Raw genomic sequence first — 20,256 nt, 5'->3', positions numbered from 1 at the left:
TCTGGAGCAGACCCAGGACACAGTAAAGAGATTATATCACTTGGGAACAACTCGATGAGCTAGAAGAGGGGCCAGGATGAAGGAAGTCGGCTTCTCTGCTCACACTTTTGCTCTTACGACCCAAACCCAGATACGCTTTAGAAGACAGATGGACGGATGTTTTTTAAAGTGCGTTGCCTTTCCTATATACTTTCTTTTTTCTAATAGACTCTATTAAAAATCAAAGGAAGCTGCATTGATGCACATGCACACATTCAGCCTCCTCAGTCAATTTTAATTCTCGAAGGTGTCAAACATGTCATTGTCACAATGCACTGAGGGAACGGAAACCATATGCACCTGTTAAAAATAACTTTATGATGTTCAGAGAGAGATAAAATGTGTTGCACCACTGGTGTGTTAACATCAGGGAAGTGACCTCTCACTAATCACAGGAAACACAAATAATCTTAAAGAGTCATCAGCGCATCAGATGCCTCGCCATCAAGATTAAGAACAAGAAAGAAATGAGACAGAGAACCACAATGATTGAATTCATATGGATTCAAATGTTTGCATTGCTGCTGATTCAGATTACAGGTAAAGTTCTTGGGCTCTGTTTTGGTTTATTGACTTTTAGAGCTTGTTTACTGTTGTGGCGATCTGTTTCTTAGTCTTGGTTTGTAATTTGTAGTTTTATTGTGCCTCTTTGGTCATTTAGGAAATATTTACAGCAAAATGTAATTTGGTATGACGACCTTTATTCTTCGGCTTTCTTGCAATAATTCTTGCAGATTTTTGAAATATTTCTCCAGGATTCTTAAAAGACATTCAAAACTCTTCTTTGGATGTTGGCTGCCTTTTGTTCTGTTTTCTGTCAAGACGATCCCACACTACTTCAATAATATTGATGTCCAGAGTCTGGGGAGGCCAGTCCTGATTGTGGCCCCAGTATGTCTGTAGCCCTGGCTATATAAGTAGCTCATTTATTTAAATAGTTCATTTGTATTCATGGTTAATTGCAAATGTTTAATGTGTTCAAGAATGTATACAAATGCCTGCAAGGTATGTGATGTGTGTCAGTTAAATGCACAGCCTTTTTATTTGTGTTTTGAGGTTTATGTCATTATTTTTGATATGGTATTGATATGTACTACAGCTCCAGTGAACCCTGAATTAGTCTCAGGTAGAGGGGGTGGGCGCAAGTGGGGAGCCGTGTGCACTCTGCAGGAAGCGAGGGAGACGAGAGCTGAACAGTGTCGAGTGAACGCAGAGTTTATAGAAGGGCGACAGACATATTTTTGGATTGACGGATAGTTGACTGGAGTGAAAAGCTGTTGTACCCTACTGTGAGGAGGAGACGGACGTCTTGCTGGCGTGTCAGAGAGGTCCCTTCTGCTGGTGTGCTGAAGGTATATGTTCACGTGGGAGCACGTGGCGAGGACGACTGTGAGTGCTGCTGCCGTGGCCTGCTGGTAGCCTTGACCCAGTTTCCCCTGCTATCCCCTTGAACTGCCTGGAGGTGTGAGTACTGTTTGCACGTGCTTTTTATTTTACTGCTTGGCAACAAGTGAAGCGACCATATTGTTTTAGGTCCCAACGCACCCGAGCCACGACTCAGGCCTGCAACGAGGGGTTTGCTAGCAGAAAGACTGTAGCACTTGAGGTCTGTGTGTGTCGGTGAGAGTGTGTGTGGGCCCACAATATTGTTTGATTATTTTGTTTCTGTTAAAGTAGATACATTACATTGTTTAACAAACTTTATTAATTTTACTTATTTTCTTCTGTGTCGTTAATTAATCATTTACTAAAGTGGAGTTAACTTTATAATTGACCTGCTTGTGTGTGATTTATTTCTATATAGTGTAGTTTTATTGCATGTTTTATACCCTAAGCATTAAAAAGGGAGTATCAATAGGAAAGTAACAACAGGAACCCAGGGCCCCTCTCAATAGAACGTGGGACGGGTGTTACATGTCTTTTTCTATTCAAGAATGCATTTACTGCACTGGCAATGTGTTTGGGATCATTGTCATGCGGCAGTCAGATGCTTTCCAGAAGCATAGCAAATCAAAATCTGATCATATAGATGTTCTTGATACTGATAATGTAGGTACTGATGTATATATGTTTAAAGAAAATCACATTCAAACAATACACTCCTGGATCCTCATGGGCTCGAATGTCATGGTAATCTTTGGGATTTTAATGAATTCTTTGAACTTTACGTTTTCTTTTTTTTTTTTTTACATAGAGCCTCAAACATGTAAATACATATAAATCTAAATTTATCAGGAGGGATTTTGGCCCACTTCTCTTTACAGAAGCTGTCTAAATCCATTGTTTCTTAGCTTCTCCTGGGCAACTCAAATCTCCAGCTCTCTCTACAGATTGTCGGTATGATTGAAGTTCAGCCACTCTTTTGTTGCCTTGGAGACGTGTTTTGGGTCTTTGTCAGCTGTATACATTCTCCATGGTGCGGGCCTCAGGTTTGCCCAGACCTCACCCCACCCAAGCTCCACAGTGTGGGGCTAACATGTGTCTTATGGTATTCCATTTTCATATTTGGCATAGTATTTTTCACTTTTTCATTCTTTTTACATGGAAGTCAAATGCATTCCTCTTTAACTTTTTAACTTTAACCATTTTACTAAGGTTCTGAATCAGCTGCCTTCTCTCAGACTCATATTTATAATAAAACATGTGCTATGGTTTCATCTACTCCACAGTAGTCCACTTCATTTTTATAAATAGTGCACCAGAAAACAATTCCATGGTATGACTGTGTTGGGCTGTGTGGGTCGGGCAAACCCACACTGCGGTGGTTAGTTGCCTGCTGCCTCTGGGCCCCTGACACTGCTGCCCTTGGCTATGGAAACACTGCCATGCCCTCCCGTTTCCTCCTGCTGGGGTGGACGCACGTCATCCTGATGTGTAGCCTCAGGTCTGGGTTTTTTTCGGTCATTCTCTGTCAACCTCTGGCTCTCAGTGAAAGCGTTATTGCAGTCTCCCACCCACCTACACACACACACAACAAAATTTCATGTTTGCTTGTGTACCTTCCTTTGTTTTGTCTTTCAGGTGCTGTGTATTGTTTGATACACAGCACTCGTTTGATATCATGCATTTTGTTACAGATGCAGCAGTTGGAGACACAGCATGTCTGTTTGTTTCATCATTGACGTTTCCCAACTATCACCCTTCTTTTCTCTTTCCTTCTGTCCCTTATTATTTTTCTATTCCCTCACTTTCTTTTCCCATCTTTTGCCAACCTGGCTTCACCTCCCTGCCCACTCTAGCATAATACCCACACTGATAATTATATGAATAATAAAAGAAAAGAAATGATAAATAATAAATAAAAATAACAAGAGGAGCCTACAGAGGGTCTACAGTGCTCCTTTTGGAAAAGGAAATATGTTTGGCATAACAAAGCATTTTTCTACATTAAAAGAGTGTTGGACACGTGCATAATACTGTGTCTAAATTTGTAATTAAAATCTAAAATCTTAATTCTGCTTGTAAAAAAAAAAGTTTTGCATTTAACTTTTTTTGTTATTTCTCTCCAATCATGTCAGCAACAACATCAAATGTAACCTCCATTGTTATGAAACTCGGAGATGACGTCACTCTGCTTTGTCTGAATGCGATGGATGACCAGAATACCTGTAACAATACAATGTGGGCCTTCGCTTCAAGAAACAAACCAACAGTAGAGCTGTTCAGGTTTGGGGAAATTGGTGAATATGCCAAATCTAAATCAGACAGACTGAGTGTTGCAGTAAACTGTTCTCTGGTTGTTAAGAAGCTCACAGCTGAGGATGTTGGTCTTTATTTTTGTCAGCAATACATGTTGGGAAAAAAACAAGCCCAACACTCTCCACTTCATCAGTTGGTGGTTGATCTCTCTCTTATTACTTGTGAGTATTTAGATCAAAAAATATCGTCAGCTCAAAGTGAAACTGAAACTTCAGGTATGAAGATTCCAGCAATGTAGTTGTTTAATTTCTTTCTCTCACATTATTTCCATCTTCACCAGTGAATGAACATAAGGACAATAGTAAGGCGATTTTAAGCTGCTCTGTGCTGCCATATGAAGAGTGTCATCACACAGTGAAGTGGCTGATTGACGGTCAAGACATGGACAAAGATAACAAAGAAATATTGACATTGCAGACTAACTGCTCCACCACTGTGTCTTTCCCCAAATCCCATGAATTATACTCATTAAAATATAACTCAGTGAAATGTGAAGTGACTGATACTGGCACAGGAAAAGTGCAGCAGTTTACCTTCATCAGCCAACAGCGCTCTGGCCAAGACACGGGTGAGGTCATAATCATTTATTGGATGGATTTCAAGTTTTTAAACAGATTTTAAAAGAAACTTTCCTTTTTTTGAAATGGGAAAAATATAAACCATTGACATAATATATTTGGTCATGTTTTTTTTTTTAATTAAAATGTATTTTTATTTCTACAGATGACAAGGAAACAACAAATAAACCAACCAGCAGAACTGAAATTAGCACTAAACTAGAAGTAACCATGGCAACAATGAAGGAAGTTTCTCAAGGTAGTTTCTTTATTTAAAATTTTCATTGGCACTTAAATTTGTCAGAACATGAAGAACCTAAACAATTACTTGATAAGGCAAAAAAGTAAAAACATTTTTAATGAGTTACAAAGACGTAAATGTTTGCTTGATATAAAATATAAAATATTATGCAACCCCAAAATTCAGATGTTTAACTTTATTGCAAGCTTTACATTTAAAGACAAATATTTTCATTTATTTAGTTGGGAAAAACAAAACAAAGAATCCAGCCAGAGAAACTGAAAGCAGCGCAACATCAGCAACAACCACAACAGTTGTGAAGGATATTTCGCAAGGTAGTCACTCAAATGTGCATCCTTTTGTTATGAATCATCAGTTCTTTTTTGTTCTATAATTTTTTTAGTATCACTTAATTTAGTAGTGTCAGATTTGATACATGACAAACCTAAATAAGAACTACATAAAGAGAAAAGTGGTCTTCATCCACTCGTGGCGAATGGCCTTTACATTTAAAGACAAATATTTTCATATCACATTAATGCACACGTTTATCAACAAAACCTGTGTGATATAGTTAACAGTAAATAACAATCATATTTGAATATTTGAAAACATTATTTTAAGATGTATTTTAAGACATTTGCACTAAACAGAAAACAGTAACCAAAATCTTTTTTTAATCCTTTTTTTACAGATTTTTCTGTTTCTTTGAGGTTCATTATTCTCTCTGTGGGTTTAGCAGCACTTTTAATAACTGCTGTAACAGTCAAAATATGGACAGAAGCTAAAGGTAAATTTAAAAATGATAAGTTTGAATAAATTTTCATTTGTATTTTAACTGGAATTAACTTCCTTCTCTCATTTTAGTGAACAAAACTCAGATGGATAAAACCACAGTGAGTACAAAACTCAATAATCCAGTTTTAAAGATCTTAATGTTGTGTTTCTGATATTTGTTATTTACTAATAACTGTAGATGATGTACATGAAATTACTTTGGATTTCTTGAGCTTCATGTGTTTCAGCAGAAGAATGAGAGTCAAAAGATTTTGTACCTCTTACCAAAATATATGAGTCTGCTTTGAGAAAGTGTATCACTCTCATCTGCTTATAAATTATAATTGGTTATATTTATTTCACAGTTGTTGTAGATTTGTTAAACTGGACCCACCAGCTGACACACTTGAAGCAGACCGACAGGTGGCAGAGCAAATTCCTTTGAACTAGACATTACAAATTAACAAAAAAAGGCTGCTCAGTGGTAGCAGAAAAGTAAAAAAAAAAAAAAAAACTAGACACAATACAAGGAGAACAAAACTGAGTGAAAAGAGTATTCAACAGGAGAAACGGACAAGGGAAACTTAGAACATCCACATGGCAGGAAGAGGGATAAAGAAAGGTAGAAAAAGGCACCAAAAGCCACATTATAAATTAGCCTTCACAATAAAACAGGAAGTAACTGACTAACTGAAGAAACAATAGATGCCAAACAGTAAAACACAGATTGGTGGAACACGGAAAACACTGAGAAAAGGACCAAATATTCAAAAACACAAAAGAAGAGAAAAGATTTATAACGGAAACCACAGATAATTACAAAAATGTATTTACCATTATTACATTATTTATAATCTGATGAATGTTATTTTGATTTTGGTTTGTTTGGGGTTTTTTCCCCACAGGTACATTTTGATAACAAAGAAGATCATGTTACAATAAAGTCTGAAAACACTGGAGACTCTGCAACTTCCATCTGACTGCAATGATCATCACCAAAATCAATTCCAATTGCTGTTCATTTATCAGTATCAACTTTTATAATTTTATTGGTCAAATGCTTAGATATAAAACAGATGCTAAAGTAATTTTAATAACAATGATTGGTTCTTTTTTCACTTCAGTCTATACATGTATTTAAATTTTCATTTCATCTTTTATAAAAGGATGTTGGTTTTGATAAATGACAGAATCTGCATCTATATTTTTGCTCATGATAGAGTAATCATAAATTAAAATGTATTTCTATTCAGTTTTGGTGTGATTTTATACTAATTAATGCTTTACTCAATACTTTTCACATCAATACTTGTGCATAGAGCAAGATTACTGGACTGAACAGGGTCAATGGATTCCCTGTAAAGAGATTTGTAGATGTGGGTAAAAGAGGGTCTTAGGCATAAGACACTCAACTTCTTTAAGCTGCTTGAAGATGTTTCACCTCTCATCCGAGAAGCTTCTTCAGTTCTAGGGTCAAATGGTGGAGAGTCCCAGATTTAAGCCCTGTGGGAGTAACCCACCAAGAGGGACAATAGACCCCCCTAATGATCCTCTACCTAATAACATGAGCCAAGGTGTGAAAATGGGTGTAGGTCACAATCAGCCAAGGTTTCAGGTGAGCTCATTGTGAAACCTAGCCCCACCCTATCATGTGATTTCCTCAGGTCAGATGGCCCAGGATGTGAGTGGGCATTAAGGCATCTGGGAAGGGATCTCAGAACTGGATTATAGATGGCAGACAGTAGCGGTTTTAGATACGGGCGACACGGGCGGTTGCCCGGGGCGGCATCGTGGTGGGGGGGCGGCATCACGCGCATCTGCAAAAAATTTTAAAAAAATTGCACGTACTCATGCTGCTCCAACATCATGCCAGCGCATATTGGGAATGGCATAGGCACCGATCGGTTTTCTATCGCTCATGGGAGTAAGGGCGCCCTCCGTTTGCGAGGTGCGCCTGCTGCTTGCGGCACAGGGAGGAGAGGACGGGGCAGCGGGGGATTCTCTGGCTGGCTGGAGCAGCAAAAATTACCAACTCGCAAAATAAAACAAAATAAAAACAAAACAACAAACACGAAAACACCAGACATTATGATACAGACTTATAATTTGCACCGATGTTATTTCAAAATTCTATACGCGAAAAGTGAGCGCGAGAGCCCGGTGCGCCTGCTCGCTGCTGAAGTCAAAGTAAACTTTATTGTCATCTCCGCTACATACAGTCCAGTATATAGAGAGACGAGACGACGAGGCTCCAGTTACAGCAGTGCAAGTAAACGAACAATAAATATTTAAGAGTAAAAAAATAAATATACACTTTAGGACTCGGGGTAAAGGGATCAATAACAATTTAAAATGCATATTTTATATTTTGTTGATTTAAAGTCTCACACACAACCCATTTTTAAAGTTTAAAAAAAAGAGAAAAGAAGAGGAGTGTAGCAACTTCCACAGTCGCTAGAGGCCGGGGACTGAGCCTGCCTATTTGCCTGACGCTGTCAACTACACTTAATAATGCGAGAGGTGGAATTGCTTGCTTGTTTATTAAAGTGCTTGAAAAGTTTACAGAGCAATGTGATCGGCTCGCGATTCAATCTCTTAAAACATCACAGGCTCTAATGCAAGAAGGGGAAACTCGTTGTGCTGCGGTCAACAAAAACTACAGCTACCCAGCCCTGCTCTGTCAAAATCAAACCAGTGAATGACAGACTGACAACGCCCTCTTAATGTCACCGCTAGCACCCACGTGACTCCCGTTACACATCACCATAGCAACCAAACAAATGAAAACCCAGTAATCATTAAAATTCAATACATTTAATTATGGCTCCTACAAGGAGAAACGAACAAAAGATACAGATAAGCAGATGTGTCATTGGATAATGGCAGGTCATGTATCCTAAAACATTAAGAATCAGAATACTTTCTTATTCCCTAAGGAAATTATGTGGGTTATGTTCCTCCAAGAAGAAATGGTAAAAATAGTAACAGTAACAGACTAAACTCCAAACAATATATACAATAATATAATATTAATTAGTCAGTGTCAATTGTTGATTTGCCCTGTTGTCATTGTATGACGAATTATGTCGTCTGTTTAGTAGCCGTTTGCATACTATGCATACTCTCTCTCTCTTCATATATGTGTGTGTGTGTGTGTGTGTGTGTGTGGGGGGGGCGGAGGGGTGTTTGCCCAGGGCGCCAAACAGGCTAGGACCGCCACTGATGGCAGACAGTTGGTGTGTAAGCCACCCGCTCTGTTCAAAGATGGTTGCTCGTAGTGGACATACATGGCTTCTTTTACTCCTCTTTCAAACCATCTGTCTTCTCCGTCCAAAGGTGGACATTGGCATCCTCGAAAGAGTGACCTTTGTCCTTTAGATGCAGATGGACTGCTGAGTCTTGTCCCGTGGAGGTGGCTCTTCTATGTTGTGCCATGCGTTTATGAAGTGGCTGTTTGGTCTCTCCAATGTAAAGGTCTGGGCATTCCTTGCTACATTTTTCAATTTGTGTTTAGGAGTTTTGTCTTTGGGATGAACCACTTTCTGTCTGAGTGTGTTGCTGGTCCTGAAGTACACTGGGATGTTGTGCTTGGAAAAGACTCTCCTGAGCAGTGTTGGTCAAGTTACTTGAAAAAAGTAATCAGTTACTAATTACTGATTACTTCCCCCAAAAAGTAATCCCGTTACTTTACTGATTACTTATTTTCAAAAGTAATCAATTACTTAGTTACTTAGTTACTTTTTAAAAACACGATTTACAACCTGAATAGGTGATAAAGCGATAGATCTTTCAGCCCAATTCTACTTTTTCTGCATAATTCATCATACAAAATGTAATCAAATGGAAAAGTCTCTTTTCAAAACTTGTTTTATTAGTTTTAATCTTTTAACTTTATGCATCAAGCAAAAATTAAATTATATGCAACATTCTCTGACTGGAAGAAATTTGTTTAACATTTAAACCTATTTTCTGCACATTCCAGCACATAAAATAAAATATTTTTTTGTGTTTACACTCACTCTTTCAAATAGATGCAAGTAAAACACAGCAGAAAATAAATAAAATCAAAGACTAGCGGTCCTGTTGCTCTATTTTCACCTGTAAAGCAGGACTGGGGTAGGCGGAGGAGGTTTACCCTGGTGCAGGTGTGCCGCAGCGGTCAGTGGAAGAATCCGCGAGTTTCTCTGTGAATTTCACATTACGTCGTAGTACACTCGGTGCTTGCTTGGAAGTTTAGGGGTTTTTCGCTGTAAAAAGAAGTTTTCTTCCACGCACAACGGACACTAATGTTTTTGTCACTTTTATGGAATCAAACTCAAAATAAGGTCAGTACTTCCACGCTTTAAACGCTGCATGCTACACTCTGTCCCGCACTCGATATATTATGATCTGCAGACAGCTGTTGTCACACGAACGTAGCACACTCGCCACGTCACTGTCATGAGACGTTCTCGCAAAAAAATCACGGTTTTAGTAACGCAGTAACGCAGCGTTCCCTACGTGAAAGTAACGGTAATCTAATTACCGTTTTTGCAATAGTAATCCCTTACATTACTCGTTACTTGAAAAAAGTAATCAGATTACAGTAACGCGTTACAAGTAACGCGTTACTGCCCATCTCTGCTCCTGAGTTTTTCCAATACTACACAGGGGATGACAATATTGTTGCATTTGTCTTTCTGATCCTCCCAAATTGGTGTCTGATCTTCTTTTCTGTGCATCTTTGCTGACTTGATGAAAGCCCAGTTAGGATAACTGCATGTTTTAAGAGCCACCTTTACATGTGTGTTCCCTCTTTTCCCCTTCGGGCTTAGAGGGAACATTTTCGGTGTTGTAGGATCCTGATTACTCCAAGTTTGTGTTCCAGAGGGTGATGGGAGTCAAAGAGGAGGTATTGGTCCATGTGTGTGGGCTTCCGGTAAACTTCAATCTTGAGGTTTCCATGCCCTTCAGTGTGCATGGCGCAGTCCAGGAATAGCAAACAGTTATCCTTTGTGTCTTCCTTGGTGAACTTTATGTTTTTATCCACAGCATTAATGCGAGCAGTGAAGGATTCCACTTCTTGGGTTTTGATTTTGACCCAGGTGTCAAATATCTGACTAATATTGTTTTTAAATTGATGACATTTTGTGTTGTCACAAAAGATAAAAACCAACCTTACTTTTAATTTATCAAAAATCGCACCCTGCTTGTTCAGAACAGTGTCACAATTAGGTCTGAGCACTAATATTCATGTATTACCCATTCTATCCACTAGAGGTCCTCAGTCTTTCAGTACCCCATCCACTCGGCCCACTCACTTGTAAGCTACAAGTCTGAGCAGGTGTTTAAAATCATGTATGGATTTATTAACAGCTTTTATTTCTTGTTTTATTAATTATTAATGAACTAACTTGTAAACAACCTGAACTGTATTTTTGGGACTACAACTGTCTGTTCTGCTGTGCTGTCTGTTTTGTTACATTAGAGGAAAGAGGGGCAGTATTAATGGAAACATTTATCTTTACTAAAATCTTCACAGATTCAGCTTCCTCGGTCAACTTCTTTTCAGGTTATTAAACACGTCACTGTCACAAATGCACTGTGAAAACAGACACAACGTGCACTTGCTAAGTCTTATAATCGCTTCGTGCAATAATATCCCTTCATAAAAACAAATTACTTCATGCGTTTCTGAGAACATGAGAAAGGCTGCACCTATAGAATGTAAGCATGCAAAGAAAATTGCTAAATTTGTGAAGAGGATGTGACACCTCACTAGTGACAGGAAGCACAAGCTTCTTAAATAGTCATCGGTTCAGAAACTGTGACAGTCAAGACCATGAACAAGAAAGAAATGAGACAGAGAAGCACGATGGATGAATTCATATGGATTAAAATGTTTTTATGTCTGATGCTGATGATTCAGATTGCAGGTAAGAATTCAGGAAACATTTTAATAGCAGGAAAACACCTTTACAGTAAATAAGACAGCTGAGCATGTTCTGTTGTTTGAGGGGAGCACAGGACATGTTTGTTAACTTGTGTCTAAATTGGTCTTCAGTCTGGTTCTAAAAAATGCTGTATTCTGTTTTTATTTATTTTTATGTTTCTCTTCCATCTTTTCAACAGTATCTGCAACTGAAACCTCAATTTTTATTAAAGCTGGAGATGACGTCACTCTGCCTTGTCTAAATGTAATAGATGACCAGAAGAACTGTGATGGTACTACGTGGACCTTTGCTTCAAAAAACACAACAGCAATAGAAGTGATCACCTTTGGAGAGATTGGTAAAAAAGCCCAAACTAAATCAGACAGACTGAGTGTTACAGCGAACTGTTCTCTGGTTATAAAGAAGCTCACGGATGAGGATGTTGGTTTTTATTACTGTCAGCAGTACAAACTGGGAGAACGTAAACATCTAGTTTCTGAGTTTTTGGTTGATCTGGCTGTCATCACATGTGAGTATTTACCATATCATATTTATCATACACAAGTTTGGGCACCCCTGATAATGTTCATTATTTTTCTTTATAAATCATTGGTTGTTTGGATCAGCAATTTCATTTAAATATATCATACAGCAGATGAACACAATGATATTTGAGAAGTGACATGATGATTATAGGATTTAAAGAAAGTGTGCAAAAGTTACTTAAACAAAATTAGGCAGGTGCATACAGATCAGATCAGATCAGATAAGCTTTATTAGTCCCACTCATGGGAAATTTGTTTTGTTACAGCAGAAAGTGGACAGTGCAAAGTTACATAGTAAAAATTAGAAAAACACTGGAATAGGATAAGAGTAAGAATAAGATACTGTACACAACTGTACATAATAGAATAAAATAGAATACAAATACTATATACATACTGAGTAAGACATAACGTTGTCAGAAAAAGAGTATTGCACTTAGTGTTATTGCTATTGCACATGTGTGGATGTGTGTGTTTGGTCAGTTGCAAAGTCTTTGTTGTGGAGTCTGACAGCAGTAGGGAGGAAAGACCTGCGAAATCTCTCTGTCCTACATTGTGGGTGCCGCAGCCTGCACACTAAGGACTCGTACACAGTGACAACAGTGACAAGGTGCACCAGGTTGTGATCAGAACTGCCCAGGGGAGGGAGAGGTGATGAGTCCAGTGTTTTATTGTCTCTGGTTGGACATGCCACATACTGGGTGAAGGTGGACAGTGTGGAGTCCAGTGAGACATGATTAAAGTCCCCTGATATTAGGAGAAGGGCTCTCGGAGATTGTGGACACCCTTGTCATTTTATTAATTTGAATACCTTTAGCACTAATTATTGGAACACAAAAGTTGTTTGGTAAGCTCATTGACCCTTGACCTACATACACAGGTGAATCCAATCATGAGAAAGGGTATTTAAGGTGGCCAACTCAATTTTCTCAGAATTGTGGCAACATGGGAGCCTCAAAACAACTCTCAAATGACCTGAAAACAAAGATGTAAGGAAATGGAAGACCACAGGCACAGTTCTAGTTAAGGCCAGAAGTGACAGGTCAAGAAAAATCTTAAATAAGCAGGGGTGAAGGATGGTGAGACCAGTCATAGTCAACCCACAGACCAGCTTCAAAGACCTATAACATCATCTTGCTGCAGATGGTGTCACTGTGCATCGTTCAACTATCCAGTGCACTTTGCAGAAGTGGATGCTGTATGGGAGAGTAATGCAGAAGAAGCCTTTTCTGCACACATGCCACAAACAGAGTCGCTTGAGGTATGCTAAAGCACATTTGGACAAGCCAGCTTAATTTTGGAATAAGGTGCTGTGGACTAATGAAACTAAATTGAGTTATTTGGACATAACAAGAGGCAGTATGCATGGCGGAAACAGAACACAGCATTCCAAGAGAAACACTTGCTACCCACCGTAAAAATTGGTGGCAGTTCCATCATGCTGTGGGGCTGTGTGGCCAGTGCAGGTACTGGGAATCTTGTTGAAGTTTAGGGTCGCATGGTTTCCAGTCAATATCAGTAGATCCTTGAGAACAATGTTCAAGAATCAGTCACAAAGTTGAAGTTGCGCTGGGGCTGGATATTTCAACAAAACAACAACCCTAAACACTGCTCAAAATCTACTAAGGCATTCATGCAAAGGAACAGGTACAATGTTCTGGAATGGCCATCTCAGTCCCAGGACCTGAATATTATTGAAAATCTATGGTGTGACTAAAAGTGGGCTGTCCATGCTCAGAAACCATCAAACCTGACTGAGCTGGAGATGTTTCGTAAAGACGAATGGTCCAAAACACCTTCAACCAGAATCCAGACTCTCATTGGAAGTTATGGGGAGGGTTTAGAGCCTGTTGTTTCTGCAAAAGGAGGATCCACTAAATATTGATGTAATTTTTCTGTTGGGGTGCCCAAATTTATGCACCTCCTTAATTTAGTTTAATTAACAATTGCACACTTTCTGTAAATCCTATAAACTTTATTTCACTTCTCAAATATCATTGTGTTTGTCTGCTATACGATATATTTAAATGAAATTGCTGATCCAAACAACCAATGATTTATAAAGAAAAATCATGAAAATTGTCAGGGGTGCCAAAAATTTTGCATACCACTGTATTTGGAGCTGAAACTGCATTTTTAGAATAACCTTGCAGTATAACAGTTATTATCATAATAGTGATTAATTTGTCTAAACTGTGCTATCTTTGTCTCACATGTATATGTATTTGTGTCACAGTGACTGAAGATAAGGACACTGATGAAGTGACGTTAAACTGCTCTCTGCTGACCTTTGAGGACTGTCGCCACACAGTGAAATGGCTGTTAATTGGTTACAATGTAGACAAGCAAACAGAAAGATCACAGACTGACTGCTTCACCACTGTGTCTTTTCCAAATTCTCACAATTCAAACGTATCAAGGGATAATATAATGAAGTGTCAAGGAACTCATACTAACACAAGCAAAGTACTCTTTACCATCATCCATCAGCCCTCTGGTGAGGAAGCTGGTGAGATTACCAGCAGCTGTTGAACATGAATGGCTGGATACGAAGTTTGGATGCAGATTTCTTTTTCTTTTTTTCACAACAAATGAAAAAACAAAAATGTTTTGACTGTGATTTCTCATTTATTTAGTTGGGACAAACAAAACAATGAATCCAGCCAGAAAAACTGAAAGCAGCACAACCTCAGTAACAACCACAGCCGTGAAGGATATTTCACAAGGTTACTGAAACATTCATCCTTTTGTTATGAATCATCGATTCTTTTTTGATTAATAATTTTTTTGTACACTTAATTTAGAAGTGTCAGATTTGATAAATGAAAAACCTAAATAAGAACTACATAAAGAGAAAAGTGATCTCCATCCACTCATCACCAACTGGTCGCAGCAGATGGCTGCAGCTGGGGTTTTTTGTGTTATTGTAGGGTCTTTACCTTACAATATAAAGCCTCTTGAGGCATTTTGTTATTGTGATTTGGCACTATGTAAAAAAATGAAAGAAAAAAATCTTTCCTGAGTTAAACGATCTTAAATGGAGCAGTACCTGGATAGTGCCATTCACCCAGCCTGAAAAAAACAAAACAAAACAAAACAAAAAACAACACTTTTGTTAATATGAAATATTAATCATTAAGTAATCATAAAACTGACGATTGACAGATGTTTCACTTTACTGCAAGATCACTTAAAGACAAACATTAACATCACAATAATGTTCACATAGATTATGATTTTTTAAAACATTTTCAAAATGTAACAATTCTTTCCTTAAAAATAAGATAATTTAAAAACAACAGAAGATTCCAACCAAATGATTTTGATAATTAAAAGTTTTGAATCTTTTTACAGATTTTTCCGTCTCTTTGAGGTTCATTATTGTTTCGGTGGGTTTAGCAGCACTTTTAATAACTGCTGTGACAGTCAACATTAGGACAAGAACCAAAGGTAAATTTTACAAAAAGAACATTCAATGATTGGAAATTTTCATTCAATACTGAAATTGTTATTTTTCTCTAATTTTAGGGAATAAAACACGACGGATAAAGCAAGGGTAAGTAAAAAACTCAGTAATCCCACATAAAAAGTTGAAAGGCTGGATTTCTGATATTTTAATTTAATAACTGTAGATTATGTTGATGCACAGCTGGCTCTAAAAGAACAACAAATCAGCTCATTTCTGAAGGACTGGTACCAGATGTAACTGGACTAGACTAGACTGGTCTGCTTTTCAGGGACTGCGTTTAAACTCTGCAGAGACTCGGCTACATCCACACGTACACGGGTATTTTTGAAAACGGAGATTTTCCGTTTTCGTTTTTAAAAATAATCCCGTCCACACGTAAACGCAGAAATGAAGGAAAACGCTGCTAGGAACATGCCAAAGCAGCAGGTGGCGATATATTCCTAACCGTGTAGAAATGTTGGCCAATCAGAAGTCTAGGATCCTCGGTGGGAAATAGTAAACAAAGATGGGGCATAGAAGCAGAACCGAGTCGTATGTGTGGAGGGACAGTAACTGTGTGTGTATATGTAAGCATTTAAACACCGCAGAGAGTACAATTAACGGTAACAGTATTGTAGAAATTAATTTCACCGAAACAATAACGTGGCGCACAGTGTGACGTCAAAAAAGGCGCACACCTATGACGCTGCGTTTTCTCCGTTTTCCTCGTCCACACGTAAATGCAAAACGGAGTTTTCGAAAATATCCACCCTGGCAGGCGTTTTAGAAATCTCCGTTTTCAGTGACCGAAAACGCCGTTTACGTGTGGACGAAAGGTGCAAACGCATAGAAAAATCTGCGTTTTCAAAAATACCCGGGTACGTGTGGACGTAGCAGTCCAACCCTCAAGCCTGTCAGGACACTTCACCCAGAGGACAGTTAAAAACCACATCACCACAATGATATGTTTTCCCCCACAGTTACATTATGACAAAGATGATATTGGAATTTAATGAATGACCCAAGATGCAGGAAGCTTTCAGATGTCAGTGAGTTTTATTAGGGAGGTGAAATAAACAGAAATGCAGTGGGGGTGAAAAAGAACCTGAGGATAACCTAAACTGGAGAAAACTAATAACAACAGACCTGAAATGGAGATGCAGGGAGACTCAGGGAAACCACACAGGAAAACATAGGGAAATAGACAGGATGACAAAGGGAAATAATGCAGACACAGGGCTTAAATACACACAGGGCAATCAGGGAATGGGAGACAGGAGGCTGGGTTTAATTGGACATAACAAGACAAGAGGAAGCAAAGCTAGAAACACTGACAAGAGAAACGGACCTTCAAAATAAAACAGGAAACACACGACAAAACTCTGAACACACAAACTTAACACAGACTGGGGAGACAGAACATAGGAACTTGAAACGTGGAACAGGAGAGCACAGAGGACACAAAACACTAATCACAAACCCCCCAAAAAACAAAACCACAGAATATTAATAAATGTAAACATAAACACGGAGTCCACAGACTCCGGACCATGACAGATGATGGTGTTTCAATAAATTATGTAAACATTGCAGACTCTTCTGTTTCTCTTACACTCCACTAATGAACAACAATATCTGATCTAATTTTGTGGGTTAAAGCTTTTGAATGTAATGTAGATGATGATAATGTAGGATTTTAAGATTTTAAGATTAATTGTTGGTTATTTTTGTGTTTCAAGCTTTCCCTTTAGTCCAATTTAATGTGTTTTAATCTTGTATTAATTTACTTCATGTTTGAAATCTGCATCATCATCCTTTTTTTTATCCTTCTGAGACCCAGAAGAAAAAATGTTTAGCTAGCATTATAGCTGGCTTTTTGATTCATGCACAGCTTTGATTAAAATCCTGACCCCTGAAATGTTCTATTACATTCAGTGTAATTTGTCAGGTCTTTTTTAAAGCTTTTTTAAACAGAATGTGAACCAGATGTGTTTGTGGTAAATTAAAGTTTATTTCTATTTCAAAATATTAAATGGTTATTAATGTTTGACTAATCTTCTTAGCTGTTTGTTTTCTAATATTAGAGAGAAGAGGGCTGCTTTAAAAAAAAGTGTCTCTTTAAAATAAAGAAATTTAAACAAAACCAAAAACAGCAGTCAAAGAAGTTTATTAGAAGTTAGAGGTTCATTGTTGTCTCTGTGGGTTTAGCAACACTTTTAATAACTGCTGTAACAGTCAACATATGGATAAAAACCAAAGATAAATTGAATCATAAGAAGTTTGAATGATTTGAAATTTTCATTTTAAACTAAAATGGACTTTTTTCACTCCTTTTAGGGAACAAAACAGAGGACGAGGATAAAATCAAAGTAAGTACAAAACTCAGTATTTCAATGTATAAGCGCTAAAAAAAAAACCCTAAAGGTTGACAGTGGACACATTTGAAGCTGATTGGCAGGTGGTACAGCAAAAGAACTTGAAATAGAAAGCTGAACTACAAAAAGGGGAAAGCAGGAAAGTCAAAATCACTGACACAATACAAAGAGCAACAAAAGCATCAAGTATATTAGATAGATATTACTGATATTACTGTAGTTGTTATAAGTTATGCAGAGCCAATATAAATATAAAAACAAAAGCTCAATGAGAAAAGTACTTTTAGTGTGGAATGAAGTCTCTGTAGTTTCATCATAGAAAGAGAGTCGAGCTGATTCGTCTCAGACTGACTGGAGAAAACAGCAAAAAAAAAAAAAAATCAGACTTAAGTGTTGCATTAGACTGTTCTCTGGTTATATACCACATCACAGCTGGCGATGCTGGTCGATACACATGCAGACACCACACATCACTGTTGGGCCCATAAGCATTTATAGACTTTACTGTTTATCGGTCAGTCGTCAGAAGTGAATATTTGTGTCATTCAAATCAAAATGTCCTGTTAGAACAACAAACTAAGATGTTACAATAATTATGATCACAGAGATGAAGTCCATTGTCTTCATTTTTGTTTTTCTCTCTCAAAATGTCTCCATCTGTATGACTGAAGTGACTGAATGTGAGAACAATGGACAAGATGGTAATCCTGTCCTGCTGTGTGCTGGACTATGACCCTTGTGAACGCGCAGTCGAGTCGGTGTATGATGGTGAAGAGAAATCTCAGACATGGAGATGGCTTCACAATCCTGCACTGACACTGTGACATTCACAGCATCTCACCTTGATCAGAAGTTAAAGTTTTATGATTTTTTAAAATGTAATGTGATGAAACAGAACAGTAACAAACTGCAGCCGTTTCCTTTCAGCCCCTAGTTGCCAGGTGGGGCAACAGGTGAGAATATTAATCTTAATAACAAAAAATAACATATCTCACATGTTTTTGTCATGACAGGTTTTGTCTTAAATGCACACTCTCACCCACTAATTTGTGTATTTGTTTAGGTTTACCAATGCTGCTGAAGATCATCTCAACACAGACTCACAACATCATCTCCTTCTGCCTTTCCTCTTTCTCTCGCTCCGCTGTTTGTGTGTGGGACAGTATGAGAGATTCCTCTTCTGCTCCCCTGCTCCATTTGGCTGGCACATATGTCTCAAATCCCTAATCAGAGCCTTTAAACATTTGATCATAAATTCAGTCCTCTCCAGATTGTTCTGTTAGGTTTGTCTTTAGCATCACTCAGTCTCATCAAAAAAAAAAAAAAAACAATTGTACTTTTCTTTGTGTTTCACTTGATTTCTCCAGTCACTAATTTTAAATGTCCCGGGCCGTCTCCTCCAGACCAAATACTTAGTCTTGGTATCCCTGCCTGCTCTCTTTCTCCATCACTCACCAAACCCAGATGCAAGACCCAATCCCCTCTCGCTTGCACATTCTCCCTCATTCCAGTGTTAAAGCCTGCTTCAGAGTCCACCTCTTTTACCATAATAATTTTCAATATACAATATTTAAAAAATGAAATGTAGATGTTATTTTTTAAGCCATTTTCTGAAATGAATGTGAAACCTTCCTGTATTTAAATTGGAATAACACAACAGCAACCATAGTTCATAGTTGTAACATCTACCTGTCAAAGTTTGAATCCCTGACAGCTGTGAAATCATCACTCTGTGTTGTGTGGTTTGTAACAATGTATTTTGTTATGGCTAATGATAATATAACTTGATTTATAAAAGGTTTTTGATTGTGTTTTTTACACTTGTGTATATTGTGTGAAACTAGGGTCAGTGGGGGTCTGAAAACAGTACGCTGGTGTTTTAGATTCACTGGCATTGGATTAACTGCTGAGGGTGATACAGATGTTGCTTCTCGCTGCCAACAGACCAGGAAATAAACGCTGTGAATATTTCACCTTTAAGTCTACTGCTGCATATTTAGATGTGAAAAACCAGAGCTTTTTAATTGGTGATATTCCCACACATGAAACTGCTGCAACAGTGCTAAAGGACATGAAAGGCAACTGCGCCGATGCCTGTTCAGAAATGGCTGCACCCATGGCACATCTGTCTAACCCTCGCTAGTTAATCTGGAACACCAGGAGCAGGCTGTTTTTGCTGGCATTATTAACTCACAGCCTACTCAGCTGATAGTGGGCAAGGAGAGCAAGCTGGTACGGGACCTACCGGGACCTACCTAGCCAACGGGACCGAAAACATTGGAGTGCTTTTGTAAACAGGCTCTACTGTATTTTGACAAATCAACTGGACATTTGAAGAATCTTAACAATATTCATAGATCCACAAAAAAGCCACTTGTAGCAAAACATTCCAAAACAATACAACAACATAAAAGGTATGCTATGTGTGAAAAATGGTAGCGGACATAAAGACTTGAGTGGGAAAGTTATTTTCATGTGTGGTGACAAAAATGATCACGGAGATGGTCTGTTTTCTCAGAATAAACAAAGACTTAGCTCAGCTGATAGTCTTCACACCTTTAACCTCCTTTTCCTTCATTTGATATTTAAATTTAAAGAGAGGGAAGTTTACTAAATTCATTCAGCAAGTGACCTCACTATGATATCACTATGTATTCTGCTTT

The 20,256-nt window shown here is 38.1% G+C and overlaps 2 protein-coding genes across 2 annotated transcripts; both read left to right on the top strand.

Moving 5' to 3' along the window:
* Positions 1-471: 471 nt before the first annotated feature.
* On the top strand, positions 472-6,361 carry LOC120433215. The gene is made up of 8 exons (XM_039599108.1): positions 472-579; positions 3,558-3,899; positions 4,019-4,306; positions 4,462-4,554; positions 4,779-4,871; positions 5,231-5,326; positions 5,404-5,432; positions 6,219-6,361. Exons 1-8 carry the CDS (start codon positions 507-509, stop codon positions 6,291-6,293), a joined length of 1,089 nt encoding a protein of 362 aa, XP_039455042.1. The 5' UTR covers positions 472-506; the 3' UTR covers positions 6,294-6,361.
* A 4,773-nt stretch (positions 6,362-11,134) lies between these two features.
* Positions 11,135-19,573, top strand: LOC120433214. Its single transcript, XM_039599107.1, has 9 exons — positions 11,135-11,228; positions 11,425-11,754; positions 14,007-14,279; positions 14,407-14,496; positions 15,125-15,220; positions 15,299-15,326; positions 17,556-17,587; positions 18,521-18,546; positions 18,657-19,573. The coding sequence occupies exons 1-7, from the start codon at positions 11,135-11,137 to the stop codon at positions 17,578-17,580; spliced, it is 936 nt and encodes a 311-aa protein (XP_039455041.1). The 3' UTR covers positions 17,581-17,587; positions 18,521-18,546; positions 18,657-19,573.
* Positions 19,574-20,256: the final 683 nt, after the last annotated feature.

Source organism: Oreochromis aureus, linkage group 15 (assembly GCF_013358895.1).
Source record: "Oreochromis aureus strain Israel breed Guangdong linkage group 15, ZZ_aureus, whole genome shotgun sequence".
In the NCBI taxonomy this organism is placed as follows: Eukaryota; Metazoa; Chordata; class Actinopteri; order Cichliformes; family Cichlidae; genus Oreochromis; species Oreochromis aureus.
The sequence above is the reverse complement of the archived record's forward strand: the minus strand, read 5'-3'. Positions and strand labels throughout refer to the sequence as shown.